General features: G+C 52.6%; 4 protein-coding genes across 4 annotated transcripts; 1 reads left to right on the top strand and 3 right to left on the bottom strand.

Annotated features, from left to right (window-relative positions):
* Positions 1-182: 182 nt before the first annotated feature.
* N7477_008378 (asparagine synthetase domain-containing protein) lies at positions 183-2080 on the top strand (the record flags this gene model as incomplete). Its single annotated transcript, XM_056970041.1, has 2 exons — positions 183-944; positions 995-2080. The coding sequence occupies 2 exons, from the start codon at positions 183-185 to the stop codon at positions 2078-2080; spliced, it is 1848 nt and encodes a 615-aa protein (XP_056820073.1).
* A 792-nt stretch (positions 2081-2872) lies between these two features.
* Positions 2873-3456, bottom strand: N7477_008377 (uncharacterized protein; the record flags this gene model as incomplete). The annotated part of the gene is made up of 3 exons (XM_056970040.1): positions 2873-3103; positions 3171-3287; positions 3349-3456. The coding sequence occupies 3 exons, from the start codon at positions 3454-3456 to the stop codon at positions 2873-2875; spliced, it is 456 nt and encodes a 151-aa protein (XP_056820072.1).
* A 717-nt stretch (positions 3457-4173) lies between these two features.
* On the bottom strand, positions 4174-5811 carry cpcA (amino acid starvation-responsive transcription factor GCN4; the record flags this gene model as incomplete). Its single annotated transcript, XM_056970039.1, has 2 exons — positions 4174-5572; positions 5789-5811. 2 exons carry the CDS (start codon positions 5809-5811, stop codon positions 4174-4176), a joined length of 1422 nt encoding a protein of 473 aa, XP_056820071.1.
* Positions 5812-7810: 1999 nt separating this feature from the next.
* On the bottom strand, positions 7811-9633 carry N7477_008375 (uncharacterized protein; the record flags this gene model as incomplete). Its single annotated transcript, XM_056970038.1, has 4 exons — positions 7811-8523; positions 8579-9086; positions 9141-9339; positions 9401-9633. The coding sequence occupies 4 exons, from the start codon at positions 9631-9633 to the stop codon at positions 7811-7813; spliced, it is 1653 nt and encodes a 550-aa protein (XP_056820070.1).
* Between the last annotated feature and the right edge of the window lie 2230 nt (positions 9634-11863).

Below are 11863 nucleotides of genomic sequence, written 5' to 3'. Positions count from 1 at the left end.
GGAGGCCGCACCTCATTCACCTGTTGACCTTTAACTTGGTCAATAAAGCTTTAATGGCATGCAAGATTGAGAGCTTTAAGCATCTTGGCCTACATATGCTTTCTTTCGTCCCCTAGAAAGCTTCTGTGAAAGAAGTTCTCTTGAAAGATCGGCTCATTGTGTCTTTACTTCAAGTGTATGGGATGACTAAGTTTCTGCCCCAGGCCCCACTGGGCATAAAAAGCCCCGTCGCTGTCAACTCCACCTCCATTGCGCCTCAGCTATCATGTGTGGAATTTTTTTTCTCCTTGTCAACAAGGGCCACACAGCCAAATCGAGAAACCAGAGACTTGCTGAAAAAGCGCGGTCCGGACAGCACACAGACCCACACGGTGTGCAGGGAAGTCAAGACACAAGATGCAGTGTCCCAGCCATTACAGCATCTCACCTTTATCTCGACGGTGCTATCACTCAGAGGTGATCATGTTTACTCACAACCATTAATAGATTCATCAACCCAATCTGTGCTCTGTTGGAATGGGGAAGCTTGGAAGATCGGCGGCGAACCAGTCAGCGGCAATGATACTGAACGCGTTTTCAATTTGTTCTTGCGGGCCGTGAAAAGTGATGAATATAATACACCTCAAAGATTCGCTGAGTCTGTCGCAACTATCTCGGGCCCCTTTGCGTTTGTGTTCTATGACGCGATCAATGCGCGACTCTTCTTCAGCAGGGACTGTCTCGGCAGAAGGTCTCTCTTGCAGGGTTTTGAGGAAGACGGTAGTCTCAAGATATGCAGCGTATGCGACGGATCTTCCTCGACAGTATTTGACGAGGTAGGCTTTGCTGGAATCTACATGATCAATCTTGATGCAGATCGAGAGACATCCGCATCTCCCAAGGATCAGTACAAGATTGAGACTTTGCCATGGAGCTCTGATCCTGCTCCGCCTGCTGGTCATATTGTGAGCTTGCATATTGGCTTCGGAGTTACGTTCTCTAACGTGCAACGCAGAAGAATCCAATTCCGCCAATGAATATGTTGGTCCCACCAGAGCAACCGCCAGCATTGTTACAAGAGACTTCATCTGTAAAGGCATTGGAGACAAGGCTGCGTCAGTCACTTGAAATAAGACTGCGAGATGTGCCAACGCCTCCTGGCTATGTTTCAGGGAGCAGTGCCAAAGTCGCAGTGCTCTTTTCAGGGGGCTTGGACTGCACCCTTTTGGCTCGTCTCTCACATGATCTCTTACCAAGCAACGAACCGATCGATCTTCTGAATGTCGCATTCGAGAACCCTCGAGTCACGGCAGCAGCAAATTTGAACTCAAAACAACAGAAGACTTCATCGACATCGCCATCACCATCGCCCATCTCTGCCTATGAGGCCTGTCCTGACAGAATCACAGGCCGTTCCGCATTCGCAGAGCTCCAAAAAGCGTGTCCTGGGCGAATTTGGCGTTTTATTGCCATTGACATTCCCTACGCCGAAACATTATCACATCGAGACCAGGTCAAACGTCTCATGAGACCCCACAATACAGAAATGGACCTCTCCATCGCATGCGCCTTGTACTTTGCATCTCGCGGCCAAGGAACCATCCACATCCCCAACACAGACCCAGAACCTTACATAACCTCGGCGCGCGTTCTCCTCTCAGGACTCGGAGCAGACGAGCTCTTCGCCGGGTACGGCCGCCATGGTATCGCCTTCAACCGTGGCGGCTTTGAGGGCCTCATTTCTGAGATCAATCTCGACGTGAGCCGACTCGGACAACGCAATCTTGGCCGCGACGACCGCGTTCTTTCTCACTGGGGGCGAGAAACTCGCTTCCCATTCCTAGACGAAGATTTCGTCGCGTGGGTGCTTCGCGCGCCGGTTTGGGAGAAATGCGGCTTCGGACTTGCTGAACTGCCAGACTCCGATCCAGAGGCACAGACGATTGCCACGCTCGACAAAGAGAAAATGGCACTACGGCTTGTGGCTCTGCGACTGGGCTTGCAAAGCGTTGCTCGGGAGAAAAAGCGCGCTATCCAATTTGGTGCGCGAACAGCCAAGATGGAGACAGGCCGTACGAAAGGCACCGATACCCTGATATAAAACCTATAATCCTTTTTCCCTTCTCCTCTCCTATTGACTCATACCATTTTCGTTCCCTTCTCAACCCACGCCTCCCTCCCCCTGCTTTCCTTTCAAGAGTCCAGTCCAGCGGTGATGACAAAACATGGAAACAGATACTTCTGAAGCCTCATCCCACCTAGCTTGAAACTCGAGTCCAGATTTCTCGTCTTCTACTTTCATGCCCTTCATGGAGTACCACTCCATTTTCCGATCAAGGGGACTACTAACTGAGCATTCTTGATCCTCGTTTCTCCTCAGAGCAACAGCAGTCCGCTTGGGCGGCGCGTAGCTCGAGGCTTGATGAGGAGACTGGGTTGTGCAGTGAATGTAGTTCGTCTTGAGGGCATGGAAGCCGACGAGAATGCACGGATGAGGGGGAAGAGATGGGGCTTATGAAGGCGATAAAGGCAAGTCTGAGCTGGTAACCCGGGTATCTATCCAGAAGCATGACTCGTAGCTTTTAGACGCCGAAACAAGAAGCAACTCAAGATCGAAAATCTTCGAGACTGTAGACAAGCCTGTTGAGTCCCGATTGACGACGGTGATGAGCGCCATGGTGCGCCAATACTAATTACAAGCGGTTTCCACCACTGCTTTCTCCGTCCTACTTGACGAAAGGATGAAGAATAGATGATCCTCGGCACATACGCCGACAGCCAGATGAATTCTGAAACTCCTTTTCTTGAGATCCACAGTCCGCCACCTTCTCGTGCAATTATCTCTCAATAAACTAATGTCCAACTCCCCAAAATAAAAAAAACCCCGAACACCCTAACCATACAAGTCAATAGCTTGGCCCAGCATACCATCCAACCGATCCCTCATGGCCTCCACCTCCTTCATAAATAAAGGCACCTCCCCAATAACAGCATCGCCCAACGCATCAAACCCACTCTCCAGCATAGTCAGGATCGTGCCCATCGGCGCCGTGAACGGCGTCTGGGCTAGAATTTTATGTTTCCCAATAATAGTGCTCAACAGCGCCTCCTGAGATTGCACAAACTACACCAACCGCAGCAGTCAATATAAAACACAGAATTTCCTAGTTACCGTATGAAGGAGAACTGACATTGTGATAAGATGATTTGATACCCTCCTGCTCCGACGCAGAATACGCATGCGAAGAAGAAGTGCTAGTATCCTCCGTGATCTGGGTGAGTTCTTGTCTGATGTTGTCGATGACTTCCTGGGGGTGAGAGGTCAATTTCCCTTCCGACGCGTGGCTAAGACAGGGTTCTTCGCCTCACTGGGAGCTTGGTGTCGTGGTTCTCAAGATCGACTTCCTTGGCGAGATCGTTGGTATTGTCGGCCCATTTGGCCATGCCTTCGAGGTTTGTTTGTCTGGATTGGGCCATTTTGGGGGGGGTACTGTGTTCTATAGGATGGGGAGGATCTGATGGAAGAGGTGTAGGAGATTTGGGGTTCTGATTGAAGGGAACTTTTCTGGGTGGGGCGAGGATGTTCGGTGCTTTGTGAGGGGTGCGGAATGGGTGGTCTACGTCAGGGGGGGTTTCGTGTTATGGATCGATTAGGAGAACCATGAACCATTGATCTATTGATTTCATGCTGTAGTTCGCTAAGTACAGAAGACGATCGGTATGACCGGGCTTGGTTGCGGCCGAGTCAGCCGGCTCGGCTTTGTGGTGACAGGGATATTTGCAAAATACTGAGCCACAGAATTGAATAATTATAAGAACAAAAACGAGTTGAGTTTGAAGCAGTGAGATGGAATGGAAATTGCGTGCTGAGAAAGGAAATTAGATTCTCGAATTAAACAGTAGAACAGAAAAGCAAGAGCCACGAGTCAATCCCAGCGCGAGGGCGAGGGAGACAATCAGAACCGGCTAGCAAAGAATAATAGTGGAAACAATTTGAATAAGAAGCAAATACAGAAGGAGAAAGAGATCGGACGTCTCATTTCGAACTTTTGACAGACTCTGAGAAGGCAAACTCTGGAGCCTTGGTGAGACGTCGGAGGAGGATCAGGCTTGACCCATGCGCCGCGCCCACCACATCATGGAAAGACAAAGCATTCAACGCAGAGATAAAAAGGATACATGTCATGAAAACATTCACTGATAGGTCTGCTGAGCCTTCAACTGAGCCTTGAGCTTTTCGATGAGCTGGTCCTTGGCGGCCAGCTGCTCTCGCAGTTCGTTGATCTGGGAATCAGCGGCAGCCTGACGCTGCATCTTGCGAGCACGGGACTTCCGCGCGGCCTCTGTGTTACGAGCGCGCTTAGCAGCAATGGGGTCGCTGGTGTCGAACTCAACCGGAGAGAGCTCCTTGCGGGCTCGAGAAATACCCGAGACGGTGGAGTGCTTGGTAGAACCGGTGGCAGAGACAGGGGAGGCCTTGGCGACGACACGCTTGGGAGCAGGCGACGTAGGCAGCGCAGGCTTCTGGAACTGAGTGTCCTTGGTCTCGGAGACGGCCGGGAAGCCAAATTCAGCGTCGAAAGTGTTCAAGGCAGAGCCATCGTTGAAGAGTGATGGCCACTCAGAAGTCACATCCACGTCGGTGAACAGCGGAGAGGTATTCTGGCTAAAGGTACCAGGTGAATCGAAAGGCGGAGTGCTCAGATCAGTGAAAGCGCCCGAGGGAGGAACTGAGGTCTCAAACATCAAGTCCTTGGGCGAGACGGTGCCAGAGGGCACTGCAGGCGAGAAAGCGCCATGAGCCTCGTGGCCCAACGGAAGCTGGGTCAGGTCCAGTGGCGAAGCCATGCCGGCGTGGAACCCGGCAGAGGGCAGACCAAAGAGGTCGTAGTCGTTTTCTGATGGGACAGTGTGAGCGACTGACGCCGGAGCAGAGACGGACGGCACGGAGAAGTTACCTTGGAAGTTTGGAGTCGACATGTTGCGGCGATAGGCCAAGTAGCGTTGTTTTTGTTTGTCTGTGTATAAAGATGGGGTGGAAAAGCGGTTGTGCGGAGCGTGGTGCGAGGAGTGAGACCAGTGGGAAGGAGACCGGGGTAGCTTGGTCACTCTGGGATCTGGAACAGGAGAGCCAGGTAACTGCTGCTGAAGATGACGGTGCAACTGCAGACTAAAACTGTGTCGTCGTGGATTGTTTTGGGCCAAAAAGGGCTGCAAAGCAGACGGCTTAAGGGCAGAACTCGAAGGTGCTGGAGCACGCAAGTCTCTGGGACGAGGCTGCGGATGGGACACTGGAGCGGGATAGAGTACAAAGTCCTCTAGCGCACTGTTGTTGCTGTTGTGGTTGTTCAGACTGGAAGCCAAGGGCTGTGTGGGCGGGGGCGTGGGAAGCCATGATTGCTGGGAGTAATCCGTGGTGAACGACGTAAAGTCGATCGTGGTGGAGGTGTTGAGGGGAGAACTTGAGCTACGCGAAGCGATGCTGAAGTTCAGAGGTTCCTGAAAGGAAGACTCTGAAGAAGGTTGTTGAGGGGAGAGAAAAGACGTTATTCCCGTGGGATTAATGGTGTCGTTCTCGGTTGAGAAAGACGAGCTTGGAAGGGGGAGGCTTAGAAAGCGTCCATTTTGGCAATTGGATGTCAAAATTGGTTCAGTTGTAGGCAATATGGTGGAGATGCAGAAGATGGATATGATAGAAGTGGATGATGAAGCACGGGTGGATGGGAGGGAAAAAAGAAAAAGCAGGCATCCATTCGGGGGACTCAGGCACTTCTTAAGCAAAGTTCTGTGCGGTGGTGGAGCCCATCACCCAATCAGAGGAGAGAGCCGCATGGGGCTTAGTCAACGCCACGGTCACGGGGTGTGAGTCACACCGGTTTTGCAGCCTCTGATTGGTGATGAGGGCCCGGACCCGGTACATGCAGAGTACTTCAACTACTATGACGAAATCATGATAGATCCAAGTATAGATAAGTATAGTGGTATCGCCCAAGGGCATTGACCAATAATCGAGCTCCCTGTTCTACGTGAGGCATGTCCAGGCATCCGCACATCCGCGACGGTTCAGAGGGCCCCTTTCAAGAACTGAGGTTCCCCCGTGACAACCTATAGTTTGCGAACAGGCAACCTCAGAACCCTCCCGGAACACCGCTATCCAAGGACCTATCAACGAGGCACACCTGTCCTTTGATCGAGACAATCTACGGCGCTGATGCGATCCATCCTCGGGATCTCGCCGGAGAAGAGGCTGATACCTCCGACAAAGAAGTCAGAAGCCCCACCGATCTTTTCCCAATTGTCTCCCCGCCGTGGGCTGTGCCGTGGTCCGTGTGGCCCACGATGTGCGCTTTTGACCTAGCCTTGCCGAAGGGCGTGAAAATTGACTTTCGTGCACTGGCTATGATCGTCGATTCAGCACCATTATTTTTTTATTTTTTTTTTTTAAGAAGAAATCTTTGAGAACGTCGCCATTTCCTTTCTATTATGCAAAGGTCGACACATTCCCGGCGGCATTGGCCATTCCTTAGGCGTAAGCCCGGACTTGGGTCACCGTGAACCTAGAATTGCGCCCTGGGGCTGGAGGCTTACAAATGCGCCCGGGAGGCACATAGTGAGATTGATTGCTTGGCTGACTCCGAAAGCGCACGCTATCTTGCCGACCCGGGAAAGAAAAAAAAATTTGAATACTGGGTCCCTGTTCGCAATGTGCTCTTTGTGCGAAACAAGGCGTCTGCATTTGAAGCGAAGCTTAGTGTCAACCCAGGCATAGAAAAGCCTTAGGGCATGCCATAGAAGCCAGGGCGCGTCATTGTGGATCCTAGCAGTCTGACGTCGTTCCCGGAACATCTCTGAGAGCTCCCTAGTCCAGTGGTCCAGGTGCAGGCTGGACTAGATGATGACTGTTCCTCTTCACCGCTGATTACAAACATCCATCACATCGGGGTGACGGACTGGATCGAAGCCCTGGATTCTTGGTCCTGCAGATGTGAGATCAACAGCGCGACTCGATGGTTGCAGTCTAGATGCACCCCACAGAGCCCACCTGGGCCACGCATCGTGATGGAGACGATAGCATTGCTTGCATACATGATATGCAGGTTTCCACTCGACGCGACGCGACCCATGAATCACAGCGGACTACTACCTACAACAAGCTCGGAACGACTCCAGGCACTACGAGTAAAACATGAATGAAGAGAAAGATAATAAAAGCAAACGGAGACGATTCTATTAATTATTACCTATCGCAGTATGTGTCCACGAAGCATTAAGGAAAAAACCGCGCGAAACGGAGACAACGGTAGACAACATCAGAGGGGCAATTTGAACGGGACAGGTCCACGACAAATGAGACACCCTTCCTCCCTCCAGGGTATCCAACACGAGCAAAACACAAAACCAAACAGCGGCAAAGTGGTATCAATCTAGTCGGGCGACACACCACGTAACGCATAATGACGTCGCAAATCGAGAATCGGTTGCAGGACGCGGGTCATAAAAAGGAATGGAAGTGATGTCGATAGAGCACCACAATGATTATAGAGTTTTTTGGTGGGGGAGCAAAGAAAACAAAAAGCGACAGCGGGTATCTCATTGGCACCCCTTTCCAGAATTCACGGCCGAAGAGAAAGTTAGACCGTAATCGCGGGAAGAGGAACCAGTGGCGAGGCAAAAACAAACAAGCAATCGCAGAAAATGGTATCAAGTCCCGTATTTGCATCCTTCAGGAACTCAGGACGGGAAACACGAGTCCTTCTGGGTTAGGTTGAGTCGACGATGGGTAGGACAAATCCCACCATCGCTCGTACTCTTGACGCCCAGGAGACGCAATTCAAGCAGCAGCCTGAACGGGGGTGGCAGAAGCAACGGTGACGTTCTTGGGCTCCTCGGTGGCAGCCTCAGCAGGCTTGGAGGCCTCGTCGACGGCGGAGGTCTCCTGAGTGGCAACCTCCGCGGCGGCGGGGGTCTCTTCGGCATTGGCCTCCTCAGCCTTGTCGGCATTGGTCTCGGCCTCGGCAGCCGCAACCTGCTCATTGTCGAGCTTGACAGCCTTGCTGTTCTTGCGGAAGAGACCACCGAGCTTGTTGGCCTTGACCTTGGTCTCCTTGCCCTCACCGTCGGTAATCTCAGTGTCGGAGGTCTCGGCCTTCTTCTCCTTCTTGCCGAAGGCGCCGAAGAAGGAAGTGCGGCGCTTGTCCTTGAGGGTGGGAGTCTCAGCAGCAGGGGCCTCGACCTCCTTAGCGGCCTCCTCAGCAGGGGCGATGACAGTCTCAGGCTCAATGGGCTGGACGGCAGCCTCCTCAACGGGGTTCTCCAGCTGGGGAGCGGAGCTGGAGATAGCCTCCTCAGTGAGGGCGGTAGCATCCTTCTCGGACTTCTCCTGAGCGGGGCTGGTCACCTTCTGGAAGAAGTTGCCGAAGATGGAAGAGCGCTTGTTCTTCTTCTCCTCCTTCTTCTCTTCCTTCTTCTCCTCCTCGGGCTTAGCCTCCTCAGTAGTCTCCTTGGGGGCTTCCTCGGTGCTCTCAGCAGCAACAACGGGGACGGCTAGAATAAAGTTAGACGAATTTTGTGCCAATGTCAGATGTGGAGGAAAACATACCCTCGGTGGTCTCCTCGGTGGCAGGAACAGCGGCAACAGCCTCGACGGGGGTCTCAGCGACGGGCTCGGTGACCTTGGTCTCCTCCGCGGTCTCCTCCTTGGTCTCCTCAGGCTTCTTCTCCTCGTTCTCCTTCTTGCCCAGGAGGGTGCCGAAGATGCTGGCGCGCTTGCGGGACTGGGAGCGGCTCTTGGTAGCAGCCTTCTCCTCCTTGGGTTCCTCGAGCTTGGCCTCTTCGGTGGTCTCCTTGGGGGTCTCCTCCTCGATCTCGGTCTTCTTGGCGGCGGCGACAACAGTGGCGGGCTTGGTCAGCTTCTCAAGCTCGGCCTTGTAGCCCTCACCGGAGACAATGGTCTCCTTCTCAGCCTTGGCCTCGGTGGACTTGGCCTCGATGGCGGCGACCCAGCTGTCACGCTCAGCGGCGCTGGAGGCCTGGAAAGTGTGCTTCTGGCCAGCGACCTTGAACAAGAACTCGTTGGAGCCCTCCTTGGTCACATCGGAAACCTCAGACTATTCATCACATAAGTTTCAAATCGTGGTCATTTCATTTGCAGTTGAACATACCAGGTTGAAGATGCCAGCCGGGGTGGCCTTGTCCTCAGCGCGCTTGGTGAAGAACAGGAGACCCTTGCCGGTCTGGGTGGCCCAGGCAGCGGTGGGGTTGGCGTGAGCCGCCTTCTCGTTCTGACGGAAGACAGAGAGCTGCTTGGCCTCAACAGCCTCGTCGTTGAAGTAGAAGAAGCGCTTGGCGAAGCGGAAGCCCCTATGCGACAATCCTGATTAGCTGATAATTTCATCCTCGCATAGCTCTGCGCTCAACTCACTTGACCAGACCGGGGGCCTTGTAGCCGAGGGTACCCTCGGTAGCGGGCTTGATCTCCTCCTTGACCTCCTCAGCAGGCGCAGCAGCCTCAGTGGTCTCAGCCGCGGTCTCCTCCGTGGCCTCGGTCTCCTTGGGAGCCTCAACAGCAGGAGTTTCGGTAGCAGGAGCCACGGCGGGAGTCTCAGTGACAGGGACGACCGCGGGGGTCTCCTCGATCTTCTGAACGTCGGACATGATTAAAAAAAAAAGGGGTATTAATGGGGGTATCGATTAAAAGAAGCTGAGCTTCGGAAGAAAAGGCGTTTGGGTATCGAGGGTATCTTGAGAAAAGCAAAAGAAAAGAGCTGGAAGCCCGGGTATCACAACGTAGGAAAGGGGGGGGTATCCTTGGAAGAAGAAAGGGAAAAAAGGGAGGGAAGGGCGAGAAAAAAGAATGAGCATGGGGGGGGGGCGCTTGTTGACACTCAAAGCGGAAAGGAGCTGCAGGGAGCCCAGTCCTTGGTGGGGTCCTGCACTTAGCTAACGGGCTTCAGGGGGTAGACATACTTGATTTGTTTTTATTAATTTTAGTAGCATGGTGAAATTTCGATCCATTTCGATCATATAGTTTCATTTTTTGGGTCGTTTCTGCTGTATCTGCATGAAACAGTCCAGTCTGTGATGAAATTCGACCCGTGGGTTATTACCCCATGGCACCAGACTAAGTACCAGAGGAGAAAGAAAAAATTACAATATAGTAAGTACGAATTTTTTGTAGACTAGCATCACACCATGAACTTGTTCATAGATAGCCCCTAATTCACCCGTCCTTGTCGGGTCCCATCCCGTGTAAAATGTCTGCCTTTGTTCACTTGAAACCCAGTCGGTCACCCGATTGTAATCTCAACCGCCATTGACTCCTGTCGCACAATTTAAAGGGGGAGCCACTCCCAGCTCCTCTGGTCCCCTTATTCCTTTTGACCTAAGTACCCCGCCTCGAAGTACAGGAGGGGAAACAGGATCAGAGAGGGGGCTCCAGTCTGCCCTTCTGCATGGTGATCTGCTAAGTTCAGGCTCGGATTCGCTTGCATGGCGCTGATCCTGAGTCGGATCCTAGTTACCGGTCCTCTCCTTCCCCAGTGGCGCCTGTGTCGAGAGAGAGAGAGAGCATCTCATGACTCCCCCCAAAGTTTCATCTCTATCGCTCCAGTGGCGTGCGATCCCTCGTGGCCAACCAGCACCGTTGCACCAACCTTCGGTCGTCATGATACCCTATCATCTCATTCCATCACCTCATCTATACTGGGGTCCCATGATTGTCCTTGTCTTTACGTGATACGCGTATCACCGGAGAACACAGACGGAGAACAGTATTCTTGAAATTTCGGATCCACTGACGGGATCGATATTGGTCCCGATTGTAGTCCTCGTCTCCTGTGTATACTGTAGTTTTTCTCTTTTTTTTCACGGTTCTAGATGCTTCGAGCTAGTCGTATGAGCCCCACCGAGTGGTCCCGTGTCTTAAGCCATCTATCGTGGTGGCTGGCCAGCCCTACTCCTACACGATGTGTACGAGATGTTATTGGGTTTGGCTTTTGTTTCGGATTTTCGGTCACCTACCATGGGATGCCCATTTTCGATCGTGACTCATGAGCCCTTGGCTTTGGACGGTAGTCCCAAAGACGGAACATTTCTAGTAATGATAGCCCACACGGCTAGATCCACTTGGACATGCCCAATGATGCACTGAGGCGGGCCCCTTTTTTTTCAGTTCTACCCGGGCTAAGCAACTCTCTGCCAATCCAGACCACGTTCCGTCCTTTCTCCGACCTCTTCGCTGAGACCCGTCAATGGCCAGCGCCGTTGTAGATCATGATGCCGTAAATTCTTTGCTGTCAGGTTTGCCGCCCTGCAAGTATCATGCCGCCAAGGAGAGACCGCCTACTGTAGCCCGTTATCACGGCGTCACGGACATGCTCGCATGTCAGTCGACAGGTCTATCGTGAAGATCCCCTCGGGGCAATAACTTGCGGTGTACCCTATCTGTGTCTGGGCAAAACCTTCGCGTCCATCTAAGCTCACCTCCCAATTCCTGTCGTCGATTCTAGTGTCTACTAGCCCAAACACCCATTTCGCCGTAACCATGGCACCCTTTGATGAGGATGCGCGCTGTTTCGCTCCATGAATATCGGGTGGGCTCAAAGCGCTAGGCGCCCCGGTGCCCTCTAAACCTGATGTCTGACCGACGGACTTCTCCCGATAAAGGAAAAGAAAAGAAGTTCGTCGCGAGGACCACCGTACAAAGTTACAGCCCACCCACGGAAAATAGGGGATGACTCCACACAAGCTCGTAACTGACCCATCTACTTTTTTCTCTTTTTTACTTTTTTTTTTCTTTATTGCGGCGTCAACAAGGAGGCCCAATGATTGAGGCCCTGGCACCATCCTGCTCGATCCTAGATTCCCTCCGAAGCGACTGGCTCTA

This window comes from Penicillium maclennaniae, assembly GCF_028827695.1.
Source record: "Penicillium maclennaniae strain IBT 15551 chromosome Unknown utg000007l:1.0-4884863.0:1.0-4888362.0, whole genome shotgun sequence".
In the NCBI taxonomy this organism is placed as follows: Eukaryota; Fungi; Ascomycota; class Eurotiomycetes; order Eurotiales; family Aspergillaceae; genus Penicillium; species Penicillium maclennaniae.
The sequence above is the reverse complement of the archived record's forward strand: the minus strand, read 5'-3'. Positions and strand labels throughout refer to the sequence as shown.